This window comes from Coccomyxa subellipsoidea (genome assembly GCF_000258705.1).
Source record: "Coccomyxa subellipsoidea C-169, whole genome shotgun sequence".
NCBI classification, from domain to species: Eukaryota; Viridiplantae; Chlorophyta; class Trebouxiophyceae; family Coccomyxaceae; genus Coccomyxa; species Coccomyxa subellipsoidea.
In genome coordinates, this window is record NW_005178036.1 from 470,291 (window position 1) to 497,344 (window position 27,054).

The window sequence follows — 27,054 nt, forward strand, 5'->3', positions numbered from 1 at the left end:
GTTGATGAACTCTCTTCTGTCGTTGATATTTGGATTAGAGAGGGACCAAATTGAGCAAGCTTGAAATTTAGCATTTGGTCTGCAGCAAAGCGGAACCGCTCTGGTGCAGATCACTAATATCTGGTATCCCTGGTGCTGTCAAGACGCATCTGTGTGCTTGCGCTTGATATTGGCATGTGTAAAGGCCGAGGCGTTTTCCTTTAGTCTGTGAGCAGGATTGGCACGTACTCTAGAAGTGATCAGTCAAATAGGTGAGTGAAGAGGATGAGAGAATACTTTTAGATGGACATTTATCTTGTGGCATTTTTCTCCATGAATGCATATGCAGTGGTGAAGTACTTTGTAAGCACAGTGTGTTGCCTGTATCTGTAATCATTTTCTGTGCTTGTCCGCATGATAAGAGTGTCTCTCCTGACGCCATTACACTCTTTGATCTGCAGAGTCAGCTGAAGGTGACAGCTTTCGCATACCACAGGCAATAGAAAACTCCTTATATGCTTTAAAGTAAATTTATCCTCCAGCACCTAGCAGGCGGAGTTTGCAAACAATTGTCGAGTTGAGCACATGCAATGCATGGCAAACAATAGACCATGCAGCATACAACTTCACCGTGCAATTAAATTTTTCTGCTTGTTGACACAGCACCGGACTTTGATCTTTCATGTAGCGGCCGCTTTCTTTGCAACTGCCTTCCTCCTCTTCTATATTGCGCAAATGCACAAAGTCGGCCAATTGAGTGCCTTAGTCGTCTAGGCTACTGCTCCAAGAAGTACCCACGGTTCACCGCCGCCGCGCGACGTTGTGTTAACTGAGTGAATGCGCCGCGCGGCTGGCGGACACGAGTCATTACTCATGACTCGTGCATGAGTCACTCATATGAGTGAGTCACTCCTTGCCGGGGTTCCGTCATAGTCGTCCGGCAACAAGGTGAGGCCGCGGGTGGGTGAGTCATGGGGTGAATCACTCGTCGTCGACGTAGTTGGGGTTGACGGCCAGCACGCGGTCGCGCTGCACGCGCCGCGCGAACGCCGTCTCTGAATCTGTCGGCGCGCGCTCGGGGGTCTCCACCACCACCAAAACGCCCATCACCCTGCCGGATTTAAACACGAAATCAAAAATTGCTATAATTGTTATTATTACACGCTTTTCCCGCCCGAGACAAGGTGCGTCCGCAGACAAGCTGCGGGCAAAGGCTGCCAGATATCCTACGGTAGGATTCCTACCCCTTGATGAAGTGGCCAGATCCATGCAAGACCCAATCAACCGTGGCCGCGGTGCTTAGTGTTCAGGAGTCAGACATGCATTCAGTAAATACCATCCCAAAACACCTCACAGGCCCAAAACTGGATGCCATCCTAGACAACGCTTACTGGCCCCTGTCATTCAGATGTAACAGTTCTTCTTGGTGACGGTGCTGTCGTGTACAGTGCGTTTTAGACATGCCCAGCTCCGGGCGGGCTGTGCAATATCTAAACAGAAAGAAGGTGTATATTTTTGGGTGTGGGGTGTGTTGGTAAGGGGCCGCGCCTGATCAGATGCTGGATGATTTTGCCGACCAACAGGAACTCATCCTTCAGCTGCTCCTCTGTCATCGCATCCACTTGCCTGCACCGCGCATATTCAAATTAAAAATCCAAAATGTCAGACAACCCACACGGATGCAGTATGCATGATGGAGAAGACCCGCCATGTGTTCCTTACGATCGTACCTTTCTCGCAGCAACAATGCTCCTCTGCACAGTAGGAAGCATTTTAAGTGCGAGACATACTGCTGCCGGCAAGAGTAAAGCAAACAGAACGTCCCACAGAAGATGTGGCAAATTGTGCATGGCGGGGGCATAGGTGGGCCAGCACTGTCTTCGAGCATCCCTGTCTTTCTTGGCATTTGCCAGGGTGCCCCCCTTCCCCCCTTCAACTGAGGCCTCGGGATCCAGAGGGACACATATGAGATCGGGGGATTTTTAAGGAAACCGATTAATTTAGAGACACCTGGGGATGGAGGAAAGGGGCGCGCACCGCTCCGCCTGGTGCGCGAAGTACCAGTCCATGAGCTCGTGCTGCTTGAGGCCCGCAACCTGGACATCCCCAAAAGTGGCGTCCGCCTGGCCACCATGCTCCAGCTCCTTGAATCGCATCACCAGCAGCTCCTGCACGCACACCACATTTGAGTTCAAGTTCTTTGAAAAAGAAAGAAGAAAAAGATGCCAGTGTCTGGCTCTTGTAGATGCAATGGGTAAGCTGGTGCTTGTCATGCACCATGCAGCCATGTAGCAGGCAATTAGCACGAGGTCAGCCTCCTTCAAACTTGTTGACAAGTCTTAATCGTGCTGTAGGGTACTTTCATGTTTGCTGGTGCGGCAGGGATGTAGAATATCTGTCGAGCGCGGGAGGACAGGGAGATAAGCAAGGGAGGGAGCACGGCCGCACCTTGACCTGGTTGAGCTTCTTGTGGCTGACCTTGGTCTGCGGCCGCGCCGCGCGAGCCGCCTCGACTGCGGCCTGTGCGGCGACACGCTCGGCCTCCAGCTCCGCGGCGCTCTTCTCAGCCGGCTCGGCCTCTGCGCATCGGTCAAAAGATGATGTGATTAGGGATCGAGGAGTCATGAAAAACGTGACCCATGTCGCCCAAGAGAATTGCTGCAGTGAGGGGTACATCGCATCCACTCAAGGCTCCTCCCTTAATGAAGGAGCATGGAATGAAGGAGCATGGTATTGGACAAGTCATCTGCATGCCATCTTTCTTTGTAGTGCTATGGCTAACCCCATCTCATACAGCACTCCAGGGAGCGTGCTATGGGGCCTGGCAATCTGATCATTTGCAGAGTTAGAAATGGCGGAAAAAGGCAGAGGCAACCCACCTTCAGGAGCCACGGCGGCAGCGGCCGGCTCCGCTGCGCGGCTGCGTCCAGGTCTGGCAGAGCTGCGGCCGTCGACCTCCATCGGCGCGGCGCCATCGTTGCTCGGCCCAGCTCCACCCCCGGCCCCTGCAGCAGTGTGTGCCTTTTGAAAAATAGCAGTGGAAATTCCCTAAAGAAACCAGCATCCCTCTTGTCCCCCTGAAGATGGAGGATCTTAAGACAGCAAGTGGCCCCCAACATACGCCTTATTCATTGCCATAGAAAGTGTGGCCTTATCATTATATGATAGAAGAAGAGCTCCTGGATTGTACTTACAGCCCCTGCAAGGAAACTGCAAGTGGGCTCTTCTTTTAAGGATTCAACCATCAGGAACGACTCTGTGCTGCAGATTAAAACCTGCGGCAGAGCCCACAATATGTGCCAGGGTTCATCCCCTCGTAGCTCTTGCCACAACAGACCCAAGACCCCCACAACCAGGAGTCGAACACTTAGATGTAGATATTCTCTTGTATTTCTTGCCACAGCAGACTCAAGGCTCCTACAGTCACGAACCAACACTAGTACCTCCCCGATTTCCGCCCACAGGAAGATGATGTACTAGTGCTCACACGTTGTTCCTGCCAGAGGCAAGGTGCATCTGCAGACAAGCCGCATGTAAAGGCTGCCACAGATCCTACCCCTTAATGGACTCGCCAGATTGAAGCAAGGCCCAATCGAAAGCGGGCACGCTGCTCAGGTTATACCGGTCCCAGGCAGCCGGGGCCATTGATGTACTAGGCAAGGGGTTGATGTTCGTACCGGAGGGGCCTGGAGCGTCGCTGGAGGGACCAGCCCCTTCGGGGCGGTGGCGGGCGATGATGTCCTGGGCCTCCTCAGGGTCGTCAACCCACTCGTCGTCGTCCACCTCCTCGTCCGGCGCCTCCACCGCTATTATGCTGTTCTTCACCAGCCGCCGCGCCTGAGACATTGACGCACCAAGCGCTTAGGGTGTATCCTGATGCAAGCGCGCCGCTTCGCCTTTCCATTCATAGCTCCATGCAATAAAAGTCCTTGGCAACTGCTGTCACAGTGCACGGTAGCGTCGCACACAGTCTGTCACGCCAAGTGGGCAGTGCGCAAGAAGCACCTCGAGCAAGCGATTGTGAGGCCAGATATGTGCTGCGCATGCATTACCAGGACAAATTGGGCGCAAATGGGCTGCCTCGTGCTTGAGCACTGCTGCGGGTCAACGTCAGTAGGTCTGCCACCTGTCAGAGGGGCATCGAGCAGGCTTGTGTGCAGACTGTACATTTATTTTGGCGGCGGTATCCCTCACCTCGCGGACGTAGGCGGGCGTGATGACTTCGGAGCAGCGCAGCCGAGCGAGGGCCTCGGACAGCCGCACGAGCGCCTCCAGCTGGCGCACCGTGATACGGTACGAGGTGCTGCTTCCGGGCGCCGCGTCCTCGGTCCGCAGCCGCTTGTAGCTCTCCACCAACTCCCGCTTCGCCTGCGCCCGCGCACATACCTCCCTTTTTTAGGGGTATTTCGACCCCAAACCCACACTAGTCCACACAAGGCCACTGCAGGGCTGCAATTGACGATTTTTGAGAACCAGTGCAGCTTCCGTCCGTGCACGTTTGGCGTATTTTGTAGCGGGGAACCTCAACTTCACTATATTGGCTGCACATGCACTGGCCTTTGAGGGACTGCACAGTGAGGCTCTTCAAGAAAGGTCAGAGGTGCTATGTTGCAGCAACACTCAGCAGACGCCCCTCTTTATCCTCCCTCTCAGTCAAATGGAAGATCCTCCAACCAACACTCGACTTGAGGAAGAGGCTGCCACAATCTAGCTGACCAGAAGGTGTCATGAAGCGGCCAATGGCAGGGTTAAACGATCACGGGGAGATGCTACTGGGGGAGGGGACAGGTGGTGTGAGGTGGACACTGCGAGAAGGGTCAATGAACGGGTGGGGGCTTACCCCGGGGGTGAGTTCTGGCTTGTGGGCGCGCGCGTACTTCAGGTAGAGCTGCAGCTGCCCCATGGAGTAGGGCACCTCGAACGCCTGGTCCTGTCGCTGGTGCACGGCCACTATGTGACTGGCCACTCGGTAGTCCAGAATGTCATCCGGCTCGTCTATCATCACGTGCAGCAGGTCAAACCTGCCGCAGGCACAAATTTGCATGCGTCAAGACCTGCATGCTTAGGAGATACCACAGCGCTTGTGCATTTATATGGAAGCCCATCTGCCAAAAAGTTTGAGCGAAAAGCACTATTCTCGAGTGGAAGTTGCATTATGAATAGTTTGAGAGTCCTGAATGCTAGCAAGCATAAGCAGTGAATGAGCGCATCTAAGGAGGATTGGCATGCAGCCATAGACATTTAGAGGCATCGGTAAAATGTGGGAAGTGCAAGGCCGAGAAGGAAGTTAGGCAGACCGGGACAGGATGGCGGGCGGGAGGCCGACGTTGTAGCGCAGGGGCTTGGAGCGGTCGTAGCGGCCGCCGATCGGGTTGGCAGCCGCCAAAATCGCCGTGCGCGCATTCAGCGTCGCCTGCACATGTCATTCAGATCTCCAAGCCTATTCCATTTGGCTGTCTTGCGTAGACGCACATCAGGGCTGGCTCTCTGTGTGCTTATGCTCGCCACCCATGAGCATGCCTTTTGCATTGATCCATGATGAAGGCAACCAAGGGCTGTGTGCATTCATTGCTGCCCTGCAACCTGTCTGTGTTTTGCATTCTTTGGTAATCCCAGGCACAAGATTCCTGGCATGCCAGAACTGCCCCCACAATAGAAGACAGGGACAGAGGGAGGTATGGCCAGCACCTGGATGCCTGCTTTGGCGATGGAGATGGTTTGCTGCTCCATGGCCTCGTGGATGGCCACCTGGTCTTTGACGTCCATCTTGTCGAACTCGTCGATGCAGCAGATGCCGTTGTCTGCCAGCATCAGCGCACCCGCCTCTATGCAGAAGTCGTTCGTGTCGCTCTCCTGCAATGCGCACCATGCACGCTCATGCACCTTCATGACAGCGTCGTGATGACAGTACATGCCAATTTCTGCTCATAAGCGCGCCCATTGACAGTGGGGGTGATTTTAAATCTTCCTGGCTGTACTTGGGCAAGAATGCTGAAAGTCCACACCCTTCCTCTATGGCGAATGGGACTAATAAAAGTGGGGAAGGAAGCCTCTGTCAACCTACCTGTAGGCATGAAAGTCTACCCCATCAGGTGATCTCTTGCGAGACAAATTTGAGCAGGAAATCCAAGAAGACCAGCGGCTGGCTGACGTTTGAAAGGAGTATACTTCAGAACAGGTGACCTGAGCAAAGCAACACACTAACAAGGACCTTGATCCGCAGATAGATGCAGTGTATGAGTGAGTGCTTATCCACACCCGGACGACGGAGGCGGTGAGGCCGGCGGCGGAGGACGATTTGCCGGAGGTGTAGACGGCGCGCGGCAGGAAGGCGGCCACGTACTTGAGCAGCTGTGACTTGGCGCACGACGGGTCCCCCACTATCGCCACGTTTATGTCCCCACGCAGATTGATGCCCTGCGCGCCGAAACAAGTATGTGGGCTCAGGCTTGTTCTGCTTTCTGGAGGACAGTACAGAGATTTCTGCAAGTCAAGCACCAAAGTTGGGCATGGCTGCAGTGTTTGAACCGAATGTATTGCTCGGGGTGGCAGCATAGTACGTCTGCTTAAGCAGCTATTGTGCAGATGACCTTGGTCAATTGTGCTTAGAATAGGCTTTCATGTTCCAGTAAAAGAGAAAATCAGACCTAGAATGGACTTGTAGCAGACAATAATGACAAATGTGGAGGAGGGGCGTGCCTCGGAGGTCTGCTTGTGCACGCCGCCCAGCAGCATGAGCAGGATGGCCTTCTTGATGTCCAGGTGGCCGAACACACCAGGCGCCAGCGAGGAGGCCAGCGCCTCGTAGATCTGGCGGTTGTCCCTCATTGACAGCACCTGCCGGCACATGCGCGGAGGACATCAGCAGATTTTTCTGCAGCAGCAGGCCTCTGACATGCAGAGCCCTGGTCTCCTAAGAATCCCACAAGCGTCAACCGAGTGCAATTCTCAAACACCACAGGCTCACACATTTCTTGGCCTGCCCTTTCTTTTAATAACAAGAAGATTAAATCAGCCATGCATCAAATTCGTGCTACATTACAGTGCATGCTGCTGGACGGAGCAGAGAGCAGCATGGCAATGTATCACCTAATACAGTCAAGGCAAGCAAGAAAAGGGTGTTCCCTGCTTCCCCCAATACATTTAGTGAATTGATAGCTCTGCAAAATTTTGATGCTGTTTAGCTGATGGCAGGCGACAAGGCGGCATGTGCGCGCACCTGCGCGGCCTCATCAGGCGTCATGCCGTCCAGGACGTCCTTGGGAGACATATCATCGTCACTGCGGATGTTGATCATGCCCAGCTTCTTGTCAGCCGCCTGCACAGGAGAGCCACTGTCATCTTCTACAACCAATTGATAGGCTGCTTAGAGCAGATTTGACTGGGTCATTAAAGCTGGATATCTGGTCCCTGATGGAGCCGTAGAGTATTTGTTTACATGTAGATGCACAGACAAGTGATGCAAGAAGCGTAGATATCTCCCATTGACACCTGCAGTCAGGTTGGGTTATGGGGGCAGATGTTCAAGAGAAGTCACCTGCACGGAGGAGGCGAGAAAGGCCATCTTGTAGGTCAGCTCGCGCACGCCGATGCTGCGCGGCCCCGTGACGCCGCCGCCCTCGTTGGCCGCGCCGTTCAGCCGGCCTGCAAACATTGACGGCACCACTGAACTACTGAGCATCTTTATTGAGCAAGACTCCCTCTACAAAAGGCCACTGTCTGCCTGTCCTGGGGCCTGTGTCTATTGGACACTACTGCATGTACACCGCAAAGTCTGGCTTGTCGTGCAATGTTCAAATTGATCAGGAAGCTACACGGGCGCCCAGGCAGAGCACAACATGGCTCCAGGAACTCTGCACCCACCGCATGCGACCCACAGAAAACACACCCACAAAGAGATTCGAGCAGAGTGCACAGAGAGAGGAGCCGGCACATGCGGGCGCATGTGGCGGCAGGTGCGCGCACCTGCACCCTTGACGTGGCTGCGCTGGCCGGGCGCGGTGATGGCGGCCACATCGGGGACGACGACCATGCAGCCGGCAAACACGAGTTTGTCGCCTGCCCTCGCCTGCTCCACTGTGTCGTTGCGGAAAATCACCTCTATCGTGCGCGGCAGGCTGCCCGCCGGCACCTGCACAGGCACCGCAGATATCAATGCAACAAAGATAGTTGAGTTTTGCTGTATCTATCTAGGTCACTTCAGATTTGTTTGCTTCCATTGAAGCCACTAGCCCTCAAAGGCCCAACAGAAGTATGTCAGCCGCTGAAAGGCTGGCATTTTGTGAATGAATCTGGGTGCGTGCCACATTGTGTGTAAGCTTTTGAGGCTTCCTTGCACATGCTGCATATTCTTTGACACACATCATCTTCTGTAAATTTGAGGGTGGACGCGGACCTCGTCGGTGGTCTCCTGGACTTTGGCGCGCTGCCAGTCAATGAAGGTGCTCTCCTCCTTCACCAGCGTCCACGCCTTCCTGTGCAAACATCAACAACTCCTGGTCACTCCTACTTCAACTCACCAAAATTGCTGCAAGACAGGATGAATGTTCTTGCACCTTGTTACACTATCAACAAGCTTTGTAGACACTGCTGCGACTTCTGCAAGTCTGTCAATGTCTTTACCGTCCATACGGCACTGTCGGCTATGCTGCATACAGTGATACTTCATTGAAAAGCAGGTGATGCTTTGCTACAGGCGCAAAGCGAGCTCCCACTGGTTCTGGCAGCTGTCCATGGTTCACATGAAAGGTTGCCCAACCAGCAGTCGTAGGTATCTCATCTAATTACGTCATTTAGCAGTGAATCGGGCTCGCACTTGTTTTGGCAGGTATCCATAGTGCACATGGAGGGCTCAGTGAATTTGAACTGCTGCTCCACGTTGCGGATGATGGTGCCGCACTCCAGGCAGCGGAAGCAACCCATGAATAGCTCCGGCCGCACCTCGCTCGTGCGTGTCACCGTCCCTGCGTTTGCACGCATTCAATGGACGCCCAATCAGGCAACGGCATGCATGCATGGTGCCCAGAACTCTATGGAAAGCTCTATGGAGCTTAGGTGGCAGCGCATTTCAGGGCAGTGACTGGGCAAACCAATCAGGCTCTGTCTCTTGCATGCATGACAATTGTGAAGCCCAATAAATGACCTGAGCTCATGTCAGCAACCTGGCTACTTCATTGGCATGTGGAAACTCGCCGCATGACAACGGCTTGCAGCTCGTGAGCAGTGGCAGCACTGGGCACGCCATTGGCAAATTTTGAAGGCACAGCAGTGGTGTCACACATCATGCATCAAGAGTTTGCAACTAGACAACGTATTGCTGTAGGTTCAATAGTGCATGCACCTGCAAAGCTGACCAGCTTGCCCAAGTCGAGGGACTTGAGCTGGCGCAGCCTGAACAGGCTGGGCGTGTTGATGAAGCTGACGAAGAACTCGCGCTGCACACCGTCAGAGCTCTCCAGCAGGTTCTCCGCGTGCTCGCGCATGAGATTCTGGACTGCCTGCAGTGTGCACAAAACCGCTTTTTTTCTGCAGGTACCATTGCAGATGCCATCCCTTACATCACAAGACTGCGTGCCAGGCATGATGATGTGGGAATCACTCTGCAGGCATAAGCAAGGCTGCCCTGCCTGAGCACTGCAAGGGTGCTTAACAATTGTATCACTCTTTTGCAGGTGCAGATTTGCAAGCAAGGAGCATGAAGATGTCAAGCAGGAGAAGGTGCAGGCTGCGTGCCTTTCTGAGGCCCGGCTCGACGCGGTAGTGCTGCTGCTGGATGAGGGCTGCCAGCTCGGGATCCTGGACATCCACATGGTTGAAGTCCACAACCAGCGTTGCTGAGTCCTCCAGCTCTTGCGCCTGTGGTAATCAGCAATGACCAATAATTAGCAAACGGAAGAGCGCTGCTTTAAGCTCGACAATACATAAGCAATCTCCACGCCCTACTATTCTGGCCAGAACATCAGCTTGGAATTGACAGTCTGCTGATCGCCAGCGCATCACAATTGGTGGTGCGATGCTCATTTTCATGAACCAGGAAAAATAAGAAGATAATTAAAGATGGAATCGCTCGCCCCTTGTTGCGCCATTGGTACGAAAGTCATAACTACACAACAAGATGAGCGGTTGCGTTGCTAATTTCTGAGAGGTGTAGCCCCAAGCATTGCGCCCTGGGGCATCTTACAAGGACATCGGTGCAGCAATGAAGCATTGTAAGGCCCTTTAAAAGCGATTCTGCTTAATCTTCAGCAATCTGTTTGGAATGCACCTGTTCCACATACAGCTTCGTTGGCGGTGCAGGTGCAGATTGCTGGCTTCCCTGAGTAAATTGGCTCCTGCTGTCCTCGTCATCGTTCACCACAAATGTCTCCAGAAATTCCAGGAATCTCTGCCTTGCAAGCTCCTGCAGCTGTTCTGTGTTGCCAGATTCTTCCATTGGCAGCCCGTCTGCCTCCATCGCAGGACTGTTTTGAGCGATCCACAGTAATCAAAGATGGGAAATGTAGCCGCTCTTCACCACAGGGGAGCCTTTGCAAGTTGCAAATGCAGGAAGCTTGGGCGGGAAAGACAAATCGCAGCACGTGAGGAGTGATGGCGTGTCAGGGAAATGATAAAAGGAAATGCCTTTGATTTCGTCTGGGCCAGCTTCCGATTGATAGAAAATGCACTGCTAAAGAAAAGACGATCCCTAAGGTTCTGAGAGTCTAGATTATTCACAGGAGAAACTTCGTCGGTAACGACGCTTTAATCAAGGTCGGGTAAAACTTTGGGACCCAAAATCCTTTTCCCTATCTGCTTCACCTGTGTGCCTGATCTCGTCTTAGTTATTCTGATCTTGGCAGCTCAAAATTTGTCCTGACCGCTTGTCATGCGATGCAAGCAGGCACAGTTTACTGAAAGGACGCCTGCTGGTACTATTTACAAAGATGCGGAGGGTCACAACCACCTGTCTCTTCTGCTTCATTGTGGCACTGCTGTGCCAGTCACCCTCCATTTCAGCTGCAACAACAAGTAAGGCAGTCGTCTGTGCCCCATGGACACAACAGTCTGCTGTTGCCCTGGAACTGCAAGAATAATCCCCGAGTCCCATCTGCTGAGGAGCTGACGTGTTGATGTGCACCTCCAGACCCCTGCGTCAGCGCCACTTTGAGCATGGTTGGGGTGTGCGGCAACTTCGTGACCAAAGTCAGGAATTCAGCAAGTAATCTGGTGGGGGCGCCTGATGCCGCCATTGCAGCTGCAGCCGCGCAGGGAGAACAGCCAAGCACACAGTATGCCTCTTGCGCATAGTATGTCTACTCTAATGTCTAGTGCCTGCCCAGCATGCAACAAACTTCTGGGGTATTGCCAGATGGCCAGTCCTGTGACTGGGAGCCTAGCACTGGAGTTGGAACGACACGCGGTAAAGCAGTGCTTCAGTAACTTGGTGTGGTGTCTACAGGTGCTGTGGAGTGTATCATGATTTCCTGTCCTCGGTGAGCCACTGATCTTGATCTGCCCAGATAGCTAAGTCAATACATAAGTTCACTTTGCCTGGCAGATCTGACAGAGCAGCAATTAGCATGATGTGGGACAAGTCTCAGGTTTATCGCAATGTGCAGCACCAGGTGTTGCAGTTAGAAAAACAAGCCATGTCACTCACGTCACTGCGTATGACAAGTCATCCTTACTAATGTATTGCTGTCTGCTTGTGACAGGGCTGCAATTGCGACAAGGGCGTTCTGGCGCTGGCAGCTGCACAGTCCACGCCAGAGGAGGCTGTCGCCACCCGTGCGTCCCTGTCTGTGCCTCCACAGAATCCCATTCCGCCTCCCCTGAAGCTGACAGCACTTGATAAAGTGACCTGCACCTTTCTTGGGGATACTGTAGTAGTCATTCTAAAACCCACATCCTCGGTGGTGAGGGATATTTTTCAGAGCAGTGTTCAGGGGTCTTTCTGATATCAAAATTCACCAGGGTCATGCTCCATTGCATTGGGCTTGTCGAGAGCTTTCCGAATCTGGTCTCAGAATTATCATAGGTTTCACATTCTGGGAGATAGGGTCTTATGTGTCCACCCTTTTTGGCCAAAAATTATTATTAATTGCGGGTTTTAGATTGATTACAACAGTATACTTGGTAGGGTGGTACTGTGCATGCCTAGAGCCCCCTGGGCGCAGCCACAGGAACCAGTGTGAAATTCTGGAGCAGCACATTGAGCACAGGAATATGTGGCATGCCCACCTGCAAAACTCTGGGCACATCTTAAATCCTAGGAAACTATTTAAAGCAGCTTCATGTGCCGCACTCTGCGGCATTAATGTAATTTCAGTAGGGCTGCAAAGGTGACCGCTAATTGTTGTGTGTATGTGCAGAGACTCGAGTGTGGAAAGCCGCGTGCAGCATCGAGCCGTCCTTTGATCACTGTGCAGTGGCAACAGCAGCCTCCACGGCTACGCTGGGCTGACCTGTTCACACGTCTGGCAGACCCTGCAGCTGTGGAGGCACTCGTGTCTGTATACATGCGCTGTTCTCTTAGTCAAGGGCCTTGATGACTCACCGATTGAGGAGGTATACCGTAATAGTACTGTGCTGAACAGAGTACAGATTGGACTCCATCGGATGTTCACCTTGTGACAGGAACACAATCTTAATATTTACAAGGATTAGTACTTGTGTTTGACCAATGCAAAAAGTAGGCTGGGTGATCATGAGGAGACACAACCTTGTCATACCTGAGTGGCCACATGGCAAGCAATGAAGAACCGTAAATTGTGAAAGGTTCAGTATTACTTGCCATCACAGGGGATGGGATTATGTTTTGCTTACATTTTGTGTCATGGTGAATACCCGCATCCGTAAGGCGGTGGTGTGCGGCGTGCTTTTAATAAATACACGACACGGCTGTAGCCGGAAGCAGTCCTAACTGCTACAAAACAAAATTATCCCCACAAATCGCCCACGAGACTATGTGTTGTACCTTCTGCTGCGATGGCACCTCTGGAGTGCTTCAGATCCTCAGAATTAATTCTGACTTCACTGCTTCATACAGCTGGCTCAAAGTGCTGGCGTGTGCCATACAGCTTAATCACAATGCAGCAGGTGTAAACAATCTGACTTTGACCAGGACACCTGGTGCTTGCAAGGGTTACTTTGGATCATACTTTGAGATGGATCTGCTTTGGTTTAGCTGCCCCTACACCCTGATCTTGGCCTAGATGCCTGCTTTATCACAGGTGAAGAGACGAATCAGTGCAAATTCTACCGCTGTGCAGCTCAATGCTCTCAGGAGGTGACCTGCTGCCTCAGCTCATAGGCTTGAAGACCACATGGTTTCCACTCCTGTCAAAGTTGCCAAAGAACGCCCTGCAGGCAGGCAGCGCTCGCTATCAGTCAATCATCATGACTCCCTGATCTGCAAACTCAACGCCGGTACCCAAAACGGGTAATTTTTTTGCCCAAAAGAAGAGCATCCATGCTGCCAGCCAGCTGAGTCGCTCAGTGGGCCTCACCAAATCCCCTGCTTGTAAAAGCAGATTATACAGGGCAACTTGGTGGACAATTATGCTGATGCCTCACTTAGAAGCAGGATAATTCATACACTGCAGCATTCAGTCTCAACAGGGTGCACTTGGGTTGATTTAGAGTCACGCACCAGTTGATGTAGCCTCCGTCGCCCTGGTTGTCAAAGGTGCCACTTGTGAAGCCCCTGCAGGCACCCAAACACACTCTCTTGGGGCAGCTCGCCCTCATATACCAACACTGCTGGAAATATGATATACGACTGTTTTAACACGTTTTTACATGTTTTAATATTTTCCCGCCAAGAGGCAAGGCGGTCCTGCAGACAAGCTGCAGTCAATTCTTGCCAGAATTCTACCCCTTGTTAGACTCGCCAGATCCAGCCGTGGTCTGCTGGAAGAGCTCTGTCGAAATCTGCCTAGACTTGGCATGTGGCAGATACTGGGCACGTGTGCTCATCCCCATCTATACACACACTTCTGAAGGAAACTCTGCAATACAATAATTCACCTGCAGCATGAGCTCAAGGCCAGACGGCCCGTCTCCTGCCAGGCACCAATCAAAAGCACACGACCGATTCTTTTGCAGATTCTGTCAGCACTTGACCCAAAAATGGTGGATTTACCTGTCAACTGTACAATTACAGGGTGCCTGGCAGGCTCACCAGATGCCATAAGTGATGCCCTGGTACACGCCAGAGCCATAGAGCACGATGCCCTGCTGGTCAGTCCACTGGTACTCCTGGCCCAAGTTGAACACCATGCAGTCTGCCAGTGCCACACAGCACAGTATCAGCGAGTGCATTTGCATGTTTGTAGAAGGGAATTAACATGCAGCGGAGGAGTCTGCATGGTTGCAGCAAGTTGCTTTCCTTGGTCATGCATGCACTCTAGCGAAGGCATGCGCTGCAGCAAGCTTCACAGGAGAGCCAGCACAAGAAAGCAGGGCTTGTTTTACAAGACAACTGCATGCATGGTGGTATTCAAAAAAGAAAAATCATAGCTTTTGCAAGTGGCTCCATTTTGCTCATGCACGCACTGCATCATAGGCATGCGCGGCAGCAAGCTTTACATGTGAGCAGAGACGAGAAAGCTGGGCTGTCGTATGTTCACAGCTGCAGGCAAGTAGCAGAGAGGAAGGAGAGAGGAAGGATAGAGTATTGCAGGTCTTGAAATGCTGCAGCAGTGGCATGCATGCAAATATCAGTTATACCCTGGCAGGGATGGAAGCGTACTGTATCTCTGGCCCAGGGAGTAGAAGCAGGCGTTGGAGAGGTTCTTGACAAAGCCGCCCCGGTCCGCATTCCCCTGGCCGGAGATGGCGCTTGCTATGTCACCGGCCGCCTTGTTGACATCGATATTGAAGTTCAGATTGGCGTTTGCCTGCACAGTAGGCAGAAAGTGAGCCTTCACGGATGCAGCTGCATAGCCATGATGCTCCCTAGACCTGTAGCACTGAGCTGCCCCAAATGTTAGTAAAGTGTGACAGAATGACAGGGTTGTTGGGGATATCTGAAAAGAAATTACGCTGGGCTGAGCGCTGGCAAAGCCGTTGAAGGCCATAAGATTGAGTGATGCCTGCGTGTAAACGCCAGACATGTCAGTGACTTGCAGCGTTGGTGCACAGCAGCAGGTGCTTGCTTCTGCTTCTGCAAGCTTGGTTTCAAGCACAGGAGCTACAGTTAGCGCAAAAAAGAGGGATTGGGAGAACAGAGGTGACACTGCTTGAAGCCCTCAAGCTGAAGGCCATGCAAGACCTCATCCTGCTTCTGGTCATTACAGTATCGAGGGACTGTCGTTCACCAGAAGCAGGACGCATGCGAAACGCGCTGGAGCCGCCATGGCGTCCCTTGATGTCTTGATCAGTCCTGGCTGAGACCTGTCACAGTGGGAATTCCATCAGAACCTGATCCAAGAAGCCTTTTTAACACAGGAGATCAAAAGGCACATCTGCAGACGCGCAAATCGGGTGCCAAGGCGAGCTGTGGCCACCCTCCGATTTGCACAATGCTGAAGCCGATGCTATGAAACAGACAAGAGGAGCGAGGCTTGTTCATATCGACAAGGTGCAGATAGAAGCGTGCGACACACGGACAATTGGAAAAGAGCGGGCACCGTCAGAGGAAGAAACCTTCTCGTACCTGGCAGAACTGAGGCCAGACGGCGCAGATCGTTGTGCAGATGATCTTCTGTGAGGCAGGCGCAACGCCAGACGTTGAGCTTTGAGCGACCTGGCAGCGACTCGAAGATCTGTGCAATCAGTGGGATCCTTCCCAACGTGTGCACCTTTGCCAAATTTGGCTCATGGACAGCAAGGCACACCCCACCTGTTACAATCATGATTAAAATTCAACACAGAAACGGTCTGCCGTGTTTCTGCAAAGTGCCTGTCAGTGAACAGGTTGTGATCAAAGAACGCAAGCTCTATTGCAGTCGGTCTGAGGTTGTCGGCTCTTCAGCATGTCATTGGCACCATGCGCTTTGGCATGGAGCATGCGATTCGCCATGCGTAAATACGCAAGAGCCGCTCATGGAGAAGTCACTTGAATCATTTCTATGGAGGTCAATCAACGCTCAATAGCAAAAGACAGCCTGGCCATCCGACAATGCAACGACATGCGCATGCAAGCAGGCAATCTGGTAGCAACCTTTGCACGAAAGAAAGCAGGCAGGATTGAATCAGGCATTCAAAAAGTTGTGTTCAGGGTAGCTGAGCTTTTCAGCAGAAGGGCTTGCCCAGGCTGACTTTTAGGGCGAGCTGCAGACTTGCCCTGTGAGTCCTATTCTCTTTTTCACCTAGAGATGTCGGTCTCCGGTTTATTATGTATTAGTCACTGTTAATCAAGGGGCAGCCCAGAATCCCATCTTCCTGTAAAGTTTTTGGCTTTGCCCCCAAAAGTCCAGTGCAATGGACAACAGACCTCTGCTTTGCTGCACTCTTTTTTTCTGCCCCCCGGGGTTACTAACTAGTAGCAGTCATCCTTATGGGTCACCAGTCTGCTTGAAGCTGACACTACTGGTGCCGTTGGTAGTGTATCTACCCAGGAAAGCCCTGCAACAGAGCAGACACAGAAATCACAGACGGCCACTTCATGGAGGAGCAGATTGGCAAAGCAGGGGGCACATATAGGACAAGTGACTGCTGCAGAGTTTCTGCGGTATGTTTGAAGCATGTTGAAGAAGAGTCAGCTGGTTGCTACGACTCACCAGTTGCTGGGATCGTCGCTTCCCCTGTTGATGAAGTTTCCACTGGTGAAGGCCCTGTGCGCACAAGAAACATGCATCATCTACTGCTTGCCAGATGCACATGCTGCTAATAAGAATAAAGCTGTCTACCTGCTTCATCATTCCCAGCAGAATCTGCCATACAATGTGGGCTTGCAAATTTGTTCCAGGCTTAAAAGTATGACGAGTCAGTGTCTGAGGTGAAAAGTGACACTTTGGGCGGCTCAATGCAGGGCAGCAGGCTCTGTCTCTCAGCTCTGACACTAGGAGCATAATCTATGCTGTGCGCAATTTGGTGGTCTTGAACTGCAGCTTGTCTCATGGCAGGAATGTGTGTAACAACAACAAAACATAACAATGACAACAAAATATTGCTGGTCTTATTCAAGTTCGGATTAGCTGCGCACCAGACACCAAAGGGAATGTTCTGGTAGACGCCGAAGGCATACAAGATGGTGCCTTGCTGGTTCTGCCAGGTGTAGTCATGGTCTATGTTGGCCGCCAGCACATTGTAGGAGCCATTCAGGTAGTAGTAGACCGTGCTCACTAGGTTTTTGAAGAAGGCTTCCCGGGTGATCTGCACGCATCAGCCACTGTAGTAATCTCACTGCTGAGCCAAGCCTGGTTCTGACATGCAGCAGCCCGTGCCAAAGTTCCGCTCAATGTGAGTTTTAGGCTCACTACAACACCTTCTCCTCACATCAGTACAAGCCAGGATTGTCCTCTCAGTGTCAAATAATTTACTAGCCAGGACTGCGCGCCCTCTGCAGAATGCAACACGCAGATTCTGCACTACAGAGCCACAGCAGTATAGGGACATTAGGCATCTGCATGTCATTGGAGAGGGTGGAAAATGCCCGTGCTGCAAAGAACTTGCCGGTCCAAAATTGCAGATCAGCCAGCAGAGCTTCCAGGTGTGTGTAAGTATAAGTGTAAGGAATGTATACAGCCTCACCTGGGCTTCCTTAGCAATCTTCTCTGTGATGTTGGGACCGATGCTGTTTCTGTCCACATTGAACTCCAGGCTCAGCCCTGCATTAGGACCTGCTGGAGCAATCTGCAGAAGCTTTCGGCCGCCAACGTGGCCTGCAGATGAATTACAAAGCTGCTCAGCAACTCAAGGAAATAAAGCGAAATGCAATGCAAGCAGATTGCCATCTCATGCGCCAGCTGTTGAGTGAAAAGAGCATGAAGGGAGAGTGGAGCAGGGGGGCAGACCTATCATGTCCAGCTCAGCCGGCTGTGCGGGCCTGATGGCTTCAAATACAGCCAGAAGGGCCACCTGCAATCCATGAAAATAGACAAAGAACTCTGCTTCTCGAGTAAGTCTCATATGAGGGACACATGCTTGCGACTTCTGCGTGAGGCTAGCTGAATCGCTGTGATCACTTGAACGTAAAACAGAGGGCAAAGCAACTACTCACCAGCAAAACATGAGCAGGCCGTGCTGATCGTAGCCCAGCTTCAGCCATTCCCGAGAGATGACGGGCCTCGTGTGTGCTGCTTCTCTGTCCAAAGCGGTGCAGGAATTCTTCGAAGCGAACGCAGGGGACCCTCAAGGGGTCTCTCGAAGTTACTGGATGGCGTCTGAAAGAGCAGAGGACTTTATATGTTTTGAAAGTGTGGAATTCACAAGTGTGAGTATGTGATGAGTAAGCAAGCAGCTGTTACCCTCCATCTTTAGACAGTTGCGTGTCAGAAAGGTAATTTTACAACTCCATCAACATCAACTTTTCATACAATCATACATTTCTATTGTACAAACAAGCAACAGGCCATCAATTTCGCTCGCTAGCTATAGCAGTTCAATAATCATGCTTGCCACATGACGATGCTTTGTCGGGCGCACGCCCAACAATAAATTGAAGCATGCAGATATTTCTCATTGCCTTCATGCTGCACATTACTGACGCCAGATGCGCAGCACTTGATCTTTCCCGCCAGAGGCAACAGAGCCGCCATCCGGGCTCCAGTCAACTGTGAACACCTCGTCTGCATGTCCTGGCAGGTCCAGCTTCAGCTTCTTGCTCGCCACCTCCCATACCTGCAAAGTTCCATGGACCTTCAGAAACCAGCAATCTCACTTTCCAAGAGCCCCAATGTCCTACATACTCTGCATGCTATTCTGTCCGTCTCTCAAGAAGAAGACGGTCTGCATGCATGCATGCATCACCAGCAGCAGGAAACCATGCTGCTTCCGACAGCCTAGGGACAGGCCGGCAAGACTCCTGACTCCACATAAATCTCTTGACTCCACAAAAGTCTTTCTCGCAAAAAAATTCTTAGAGCGTGCATGCTGCAGGGAGAGAGATGCACCTTGAGGGTGCTGTCCTTGGATCCAGAGACAAACATGCGCGAGTCAGCCGACCAAGCGATCTGGTACACAGGGCCGACGTGGCCGCGGAACGTGGCTGCGAACGTTCCCTTCACGCCGTCCCACAGCTTGATGCTCTTGTCGAAGGACGCGCTTACCAGCCAGCGGCCGTCCGGGGAGAATTGTACCTGCATACAGCATCCCCCAACACGCCCGTCAATCACTTGATCTGTGCATCCTTTCTGGATGCTGCAGCCTATGGTGAGAAGGGTTCAGCTACGTACGCACTGTGCAGCCGAAAAGAATTGCATGCAACGGGTTCCATGGTCAGTGGGGAACTGCGGCGTCACGATGTGACATGGATGTCATCATTTCAGAGGCATAACAATTGGACCCCCCCGACGTTGACACTCATGACATGGCGCACAGCCACAGCTGCAGTTTGTCACTGATCATGCAAGATGCCACACAGCACACCAGTATGACAGATTCACAGCTTCAACCGCGGCGCATTTCCCATCTGGGTTCTGACAGTGTATTCGAGGCAGCTAAGAATGTGTAGAAGGTCCGGGTACCTGATTGATGAGCTGCAGGTGGCCGGTCATGCGCGCGATGGGCTTGCTGCTCGTCGCAGGCTCCCACAGAAACATGGTGAAGTCATCCGAGCCCGACGCTAGCCGCTCCGGCCGACCCGCCCTCGCCGTCTCATACCTGGATAGGATTTTCAAACTCAAATTTTAATTTTGCTGTCAAATTTAGGCAGCACCCAGTGGTCAAGACCTGTTGAAACCTTATAATAAACGCCGATTTGGCACCACCCACTAAATAAGCATGAGTGCGGTGATGGCACTGAAGGTCTATTAAAGTGCCATGATAGCTTGCGGGTGCTGTGGGTGTTTGTTGGGTGGTAGAGATTGCAGCATGTGAGGGAGCTACTATCAGAGAACACTCATCGAGGCATGTTGCCCCTAAGTGCCGTCAGCGAAACGCCCTCATTTTATGTGCGCCCTATCTGAAACTCGTCCTGCCGCGGGATAGGCTGGAAGAGGGATTAACAAGGGCACAGGATACCGTAGCATTTGCTTAATTTCAGACATTTGCTGCATGCATTACTCGTTTCAAGCTGCCAAGCATGGCCGAACTCCACATATGAAATGGAAAATTGCATCTCAGATAATGAACCATTTTAGGTTGCATTGGACCTACGGCTGTGAGTCCTGTGGGGAATTGAAAGCCAGCTCCCTGAACCTGAACAATTCTAGGTGCGATGCGACTCTGGAAATGGGGAAGGGGAGCGCACCGTTGGAGAGCCTTGGCCTGTGCTTCTTTGGGATCTGACGGGGCAGTTGCTGTGTGGTCATATGCACCCGTCCTGAGAGCATACTCAGCGCTGAGCGCCAGTGTGTTTACCCAGTGCCCGTGCCCCTTCAAGCTACGCACCAACCGCCCCTCCTGCAAACCAACACGACAACAATTATTGCATAACAAACACAAGGCGGCACTGATATCCAGAAGCAAGTAATCAAGCTGCTGGAGCGAGCAGACCTTGCAGAAAGCAGGCTGTCTTCTCACGCGTCAGAGCAGTCGAACAAGGCAATGCCACCTTGAGAGCAGCCCAGACACTTATCATCGACTGCTGCTGGGGCAGCCATCGGTGGGGTGCAACTCAAAGAGATGAGACATGCAATTTCAACACATGCAGGATTATGAAATTACCTGCGCATCCCAGACGTTGATGGAGCAGTCTCTGGAGGAGGAGTAGAGGTGGCCGTCTCCGCCCCATCTCACGCTCGTGACTGCCAGGGTGTGACTAGACATGCTCATCAGACACCGCCTTGTCTGTGCATCCCACACCTGCACCACAAATCCCCCAAGTGTCAGGCAAACCAACCCAGAAGCAATTATTAAGCATGCACAGCATTTCTTAATGGTGGAATGCCTCAAATGCCTTCCATGGTGTGCCACAGTCACAGATGACAGTGGCACAGATGACGCACAGCTGGACGCCCAGAGGACCTAAAAGCAGGAATCTGGAAGCATAAGAATAAGAGTGATGCTGCACACCTTGACGGTGGTGTCCTTTGAGCCGCTGACAAAGCGCCGGCAGGGGAGGGCCATGTGCGCAGGCTCCCATGCCACAGCTGTGATCCACTTTGTGTGCCCTGTGAAAACCATGATTCTATGCTGGTCATTTTTAAATGCATGCATCTCAAGTCCGCCCAAGTATGCACCATCCAGAGCAGAGCATGCATCGAAATCTTGCAGATTTATCAAGTATCCACTTATCAAATGCTTAGGCGTCATGCATTGGAGTGCTTCCGCATTGGTACCAGAAAGTACCCCAATGACAGTGCTGAAGCAATCTTGCAAGCGGTCAATCAACACCTTTACAGCAGCCGATGGGGTTGCCGGATTTTGGGTCCCATAGCCACAGCGCTCCATCCATGCCTCCAGTGACAATCATCTGTGTATCTGGCGACCAGCTAACACACAGCACCCAACTCCTGTGGCCCTGCATAACCCCAAAACCTTCCTTTCAAAACTGGAAATAAAACCCTGCGCATGCCTCTATTCAATGCGCAAAACCTCAGCTGCTTCAGCAAGCGCTGAAACACCAATGTCCGATACCAGCTCTGCATGGGCAAAACAAAACCAGAAGCAGAGAACACATGGTTTTGCATGCTTGCATGTGCAGTGGACGTGCCTTGCATGTGCGCAGAGGCGTCTGTGTGCCCAGGTCCCACAGCCGGAGCGTTGTGTCACCACTGCCGCTCGCCAGCTGGCGGCCATCCGGGCTGAACTGCACTGCAAGCACCGCCTCTGTGTGGCCTGCATCCAGAGAAAGCATACTAATTCTGAAGCCACCAGAACTGTCTTCCTCAAGCACATTCCTGGTACTGGTCACTTTGATCACTCTGGCAAAATGCTACCACGTCTATAATGATACGCTGTTCCTGCCAGGCAAGCGGTGGCACCAAGTGACATGCATGCTGTGAAGAAGCCTGGGTGGGGCGGCATGTGGGCTTTGCCATCTTTAGTCAAATGAGCTTTGAGAAGTAGCAAGAGTTGCACCTGGCATGGAGGCAGTGCATCTCGAAATTGGCCGCACCCTGAACACTGCTTGGGGCTGGTATACCACTCGCAGTGCAGTCTCCACAGACACCTGATTTGGAGTTGTCATGTGAATTTAGGCTGTACAGGGTCAAATTATCTGTTCGCAAACAGCACAAACGGGTGCTTCACTTGGAGAGAGTACAGCAGAGCAGGCATGCAGAATGCCTGCAGCACATCGCTTGACAGAGGGATTGATTTGCGCATGACGGCTGAACCCGGAAGGTACCTTGTTTTTGAGCAGGTGTGTGCCCAGCTCATCTGATATCTGCTGCTCATTGACGAAGAATGAATAGGGTAGCTTCTCTTCCTGCTTCAGCAGGCCATTCAGGAGGGTCTCCAGCTGCTTTGGGGTGACATCGTGAGGCACATCGAGCTGAGGCCCTGCATGCCAGACATCACATCAGCAACAAAGGCAGATATACCGAGCATGGATTCCATTCTGCCACAAGTCAAAATTCCAATGAAGCCTACCTACTGTCTCCCCAACGTCTGACTGAAACTGGATGATGACATTTGTGGGCTGTGGAACGTCCAGCTTGGCCATCTTGTGAGGGGGCTCGCCCGATCCCCTGGCCATGAGGTTAGGAAATCCTCCCCAAAAGCTTTATGCAATGGAAACCTTCCAAATTCCTTGGACCAAAAGCATATACTAGAGATCAATGGATATGCTTTCCTTTTTCTCGTTCCCTGAAATCGATTGAATTTAAGGATTCAAGGGAAATTAATGTTCCCTAATATACTACACTTGCAGCACAACCAGACACTTCATGTGAATTGATCTTAGTAACACTGAAGTCCTGATGGCAGCCTTTTGCTATTCGCAAAAACTTTCCAAAAGCTCCCTTCCAAACGTATATGGCTATGATATCCCTCACTAACAAAGATGTCAGCTTCTTTGCCGAGAAAGAATGGTTGTGCTTCCATCTCCGTGTGGCGCCGTTCTTGCTCCTTTCGCAGGGGTTACAAGGAATCTATCACGAAACCTACCGAAAGGGTTCTATTTTAAGAACGAAAGCGTCCTAAATTTCGATGACAAGCGATGCATGTTGAGATCGAATAGGTCTAATAGAGGAAGTAAATTGCGCTTCTTCAAGAGCCATCGTGCGCTCTACTTGTTGCGCTCGCGTGTAGCGTACTCTTGAAGGTGACATCGGCAGTGTGATCTACACAGATCACCTGGGCGCTGAGAGGAATGGCAGGAGTCCTCAGAACAGCCAGGGCATTGAAAAAAGCAAGCATATCAAACATCGTATCAACTCATCTGTTGCCACGCACAAAGGTAACCAGCCAGGGAAAAAGCCCTTTTAGATGCGTCGTCAGCGCATGTTTGAAGCCTGCTGCTTTTCACTTCGTCACGTCTTTTACATCTAGCAATGCATTTACTGATATCAGTTGCATATTTGAAATGGATGTCACCATGCAGCAGGCAGCAGCTGAAGCCCAGCACTGCAAGCAAGGGGCCCAATGTCGCCTCTTCAGCACAGCATCACCTGGCGGATCAAATCCTGTCCAAGAGGTACGGCTGTCGAAAAGAGCAGATCTGCAGCTCTTGCATGGTCTGTCGTGTCTGCATTAACAATGAGGGACCAGACTCCCGGGCACGTTGAAGATGGCACTGTCTGAATCATTCTCCGCAACATTTGGCAACAAATATCTTGACACCTTAGCCCCGGCTGGAGGGGCGGTATAAATGCTGAGCACCATGTCCACCGTTGATTGGGTCTTGCTTGGGTCTGGCAAGTCCATCAAGGGATAGGACTATGGCGGCCTTCAACGGCTTGTCTGCAGGACGCACCTTGCCTCTGAGGCACAGGGCTTGGCAGGAAAACCGTGTAAATAGAGTGGTCTGCTCATATGCTTTTGCTAGATAAATTGCTTGTCTCTTATCTCTGTCTATCTGTAAGTTTGCTGTTGTTTCGAGCTCACCAGCCCCTGTTTCTGCAGCTCAATTGAAATTTGGGCAGGCCATGACACAATCGGGCCCATTTCCTCAGGTGCTCCTCTGGGTTGGGCGAACTGATAAAAATAATTACAAATAATGCCATTGTGTGCGCTTTGGGGTGCAGCTTGGCGCCAAGGGCAATGCTGGCATGCCCACCTGGGGCTATGTGGCAACAGGCGCCGGGGCAGGCGGTGTCTACTACCTCTACAAGAACAAGCAGTCCGTGGACGCTGAGTCTGCAGCTGCAAGGCAAGGTGAGCATTCCTTTGTGCACATACTGCCGCAACAACAGTGAACGGGTTCTTTCTTGCACTAAATTTTCCATGCAGTGCTCCTGAACCACATATCTGGTACGTCATGCCAAGAGAGCGCTACAGTGTTGCCTCAATGAATTTTGGATGTGCAAACTGTCTGTAACTCTGATTTAGGTGGTCAAAAACACTCTTGACTGTCTGACTAAGTGCAGGCGGCGACTCCTACACGAGCCCCCACCCGACCGGCACATCAGATGCGGTGGTGCCGGTGGACCCCCCAGTGCGGATCCCCCCCTTCAAGGGGGAGGACCCGGTGGATGGAACGCCCCTCTGCCTGGACGACCTGCTGGGGGACTTCGCCGTTGTGGTCACTGTCGACGCGAAGGACCCGGAAATCGCGCAGCAGGTGCTGGACCGCCTAATGCAGGTCATCGAGGGCATCGGTGCGCGCCCCTCTTATTCTTCTGAGATGACTGTACCCTGGGGGGCTCCAATCTGACCAATAGTCTCTATTCTCTGATCAAAGTGCCCTGCTCGAGCAGAAATCCTGCCTCCATGCATGTGGTCTCCAACAGGGTAAAGTGCTGTTGCATGCTGGTGTGCAACATGATGTGCCTTTCCGGGAAATGTCCTGATGGCTATCAGACCAATGGCACCTCACTTTTGTTGGTTAGTGCCTGCAAGGTTGTTGCAGAGGGATTGCTGCTTCTTTTAGGAGAGTGCTCTGCTAGCTTGGGGTTGAATATCTGCAGTAGGGCATGCAGATCAGAATACCACCATGCACTGATGCCTGCTTTGTCGACATCATTATTATTTCAGCTCAAGATTATTGAAACCTGAGGCTACATCATGTGGTGGGTGCCCGCAGACCAGAAGACAAACATGGAGTACACGCAGCCTGTGGTGGTGGAGCAGAGCGGGGACCAGCGGGGCAAGGCCAAGGAATCCGGCGGCAAGCTGAAGCAGCTGATCAACGAGTTCCTGGAGAAGATCAAGAGCAAGGCACACAAGACCGAGGCGCGCTTCAAGGGGCTCGCCGGAGAGGAGGCCACCAAATCGGTGCGCATGCTCTGTTCCCTTCTGTTCTAATTCGGTCACCTGTATGTTCAGGTTTTCGTGATTGATGCGCTAACTCTGTCCCCTTCTATAGTTTACTGACAGGTGGATTGCCCAGTCCTCCTGAAAGTTGCCTGCACTCCAAGCCTTTTTTGGGAGGCTGATGTTGAACAACTGCAGGGACGCACCTAAACCATGATTGCAAAGGCGTGAAGTGAGGCTGATGGTGGACAACCAATTTGTGCTCCACTGGCTCATTTCTACCTTCATGTCCCTGCAGATTATTGCTGCAGAATTTACAGTTGGTTGAGTGATGCCGTCAGCAGAGACGCAGAAATTCTGACCTACTGTGTCTTCAGTGATCGTAATGTATGGCTGGGGCTGCAGATCAAGGAGGCAATTGCTGAGTCTGTCAGGGCATCAGCCACGGGCCGCCCTGATGCTGGAAAGGATGCTGGAAAGAGTGGCGATGAGGTAGGCAGCCCAGAAGAGGAGCCCCCCATCCTCGCTGCGGTGAGCGCACACATCTGTCTGCAGTCCTTGTCACCTCGAACTGGTCAAGTCCATGAACAGTCCTGACACAAAGCTTCTTGCGCAAGAATTTTGGCAGGCCTGGCGCAGCATGGTGCACCACCTTGCCATTTTGTATAGGTGCAAACGGGTTGTGCCTGTCAACCTGGTGCAAGCTTCAGGTTTCCAGGTTGTTGCACCTGCATGCATGTCAGCATGTGGGCAGATCCTCCCCTGCTCCTAGCATCAAATGGGAGACTACTGGAGATCACTCGTAATTGAGAGACTGCTGGTGTCTTTCATGAGACCACAAAGCCCCTTGAACAATAGTTGCACCAAACAGATACTGGGATATGTTATATGGTGTACATGCGGTCGTATGTATGATTTTTTGGCCAGCTTTGGCCGTGTTTGACCATATGCCGTAGTCTTAAAATCCGTACGACCATATCACTCCAGAGAATTTCTACCATATGATGTAACTATGCCTTGAACCCTTATCAATAGACTGTTGTTGCTGCGCAGTTTGGCAAGGGCGACATGCATCTGGTGACCCCGGAGGGCACGATAGTGGTCACCTACGAAGAGGCAGCATTGCCGGAGGAAGTTGCAGACTCTGTGGCAGAGCAGATCCTGGACTACAAGCGCTCCCACCCTGGCTGGCACGGCCCCAAGGCTGTCAAGAGCCGCATGGCCTAGAGCATTCCTCAAAGATGCACCGGTAATGGTTTGTACCGTATCGAAGAAGCACAGCTTTTGCCAAGAACAAAAAATGGCAAGATACTCAACGGTTGGTCCAAAAGGAGAGCTGTGGCCGCATGGCATCAAGCAGGCCTGCAAGCTTCGTAGCCTGTTGCTGGACGTGTGGCCAGTGTTGCATTGAAGACTAGTGTGCCCTTCAGGGAAAGAGGAATGCAGACCTCAATGCAGAGCGGGCGCCGGAGTAAGAGAAAGGGCTACTTTTTTAAAGTGAATGGGCAAGTTTAGTCAAAGATTAGTCAGGGATGTGGCCTCCTGAGGGCAGATTTGCATGGGAAGTTCAGTGGGGAGGCTTGTACGAGGGCTGACTTGCATGGGACGATGGATGGTGGGGAGGTTTGGAAATTGCAGTGGGATGACCTTATGCAAGTACACGATTGTGATTCCACAAGCAGAGTTGGGCAG

The 27,054-nt window shown here is 52.0% G+C and overlaps 5 protein-coding genes across 5 annotated transcripts; 2 read left to right on the forward strand and 3 right to left on the reverse strand.

Annotated features, from left to right (window-relative positions):
• Positions 1-3,531: 3,531 nt before the first annotated feature.
• COCSUDRAFT_15102 (MCM-domain-containing protein) lies at positions 3,532-9,560 on the reverse strand (the record flags this gene model as incomplete). The annotated part of the gene is made up of 13 exons (XM_005647893.1): positions 3,532-3,816; positions 4,174-4,347; positions 4,820-5,000; positions 5,277-5,392; positions 5,668-5,832; positions 6,238-6,396; positions 6,658-6,816; positions 7,199-7,297; positions 7,517-7,623; positions 7,951-8,110; positions 8,375-8,453; positions 8,795-8,942; positions 9,320-9,560. The coding sequence occupies 13 exons, from the start codon at positions 9,558-9,560 to the stop codon at positions 3,532-3,534; spliced, it is 2,073 nt and encodes a 690-aa protein (XP_005647950.1).
• A 1,341-nt stretch (positions 9,561-10,901) lies between these two features.
• Positions 10,902-12,421, forward strand: COCSUDRAFT_41660 (hypothetical protein; the record flags this gene model as incomplete). The annotated part of the gene is made up of 5 exons (XM_005647894.1): positions 10,902-10,986; positions 11,102-11,246; positions 11,417-11,450; positions 11,673-11,745; positions 12,330-12,421. 5 exons carry the CDS (start codon positions 10,902-10,904, stop codon positions 12,419-12,421), a joined length of 429 nt encoding a protein of 142 aa, XP_005647951.1.
• An 838-nt stretch (positions 12,422-13,259) lies between these two features.
• On the reverse strand, positions 13,260-15,038 carry COCSUDRAFT_62943 (hypothetical protein; the record flags this gene model as incomplete). The annotated part of the gene is made up of 5 exons (XM_005647895.1): positions 13,260-13,320; positions 13,610-13,663; positions 14,141-14,243; positions 14,711-14,858; positions 15,003-15,038. 5 exons carry the CDS (start codon positions 15,036-15,038, stop codon positions 13,260-13,262), a joined length of 402 nt encoding a protein of 133 aa, XP_005647952.1.
• Positions 15,039-18,394: 3,356 nt separating this feature from the next.
• Positions 18,395-23,013, reverse strand: COCSUDRAFT_23469 (putative Notchless). Its single transcript, XM_005647896.1, has 11 exons — positions 22,600-23,013; positions 22,355-22,509; positions 22,087-22,177; positions 21,719-21,843; positions 21,400-21,526; positions 21,079-21,176; positions 20,731-20,868; positions 20,315-20,466; positions 19,590-19,725; positions 19,017-19,202; positions 18,395-18,744 (listed from the first exon to the last, which is right to left on the reverse strand). The coding sequence occupies exons 1-11, from the start codon at positions 22,703-22,705 to the stop codon at positions 18,604-18,606; spliced, it is 1,455 nt and encodes a 484-aa protein (XP_005647953.1). The 5' UTR covers positions 22,706-23,013; the 3' UTR covers positions 18,395-18,603.
• A 532-nt stretch (positions 23,014-23,545) lies between these two features.
• COCSUDRAFT_62945 (hypothetical protein) lies at positions 23,546-26,837 on the forward strand (the record flags this gene model as incomplete). Its single annotated transcript, XM_005647897.1, has 7 exons — positions 23,546-23,644; positions 24,195-24,324; positions 24,537-24,767; positions 25,193-25,383; positions 25,768-25,893; positions 26,416-26,568; positions 26,793-26,837. 7 exons carry the CDS (start codon positions 23,546-23,548, stop codon positions 26,835-26,837), a joined length of 975 nt encoding a protein of 324 aa, XP_005647954.1.
• Positions 26,838-27,054: the final 217 nt, after the last annotated feature.

Bases quoted from the DNA above. Each gene is read 5' to 3' on its own strand.
- COCSUDRAFT_23469 (XM_005647896.1), bottom strand. From the start codon at position 22,705: ATGGCCAGGGGATCGGGCGAGCCCCCTCACAAGATGGCCAAGCTGGAC. The intron at 20,869-21,078 runs GTGTGCAGCATC...TTTGTGGTGCAG, and splicing joins CAAAGGACACCACCGTCAAG to GTGTGGGATGCACAGACAAG. The intron at 20,467-20,730 runs GTAATTTCATAA...GTTGGTTTGCAG, and splicing joins TCAACGTCTGGGATGCGCAG to GAGGGGCGGTTGGTGCGTAG.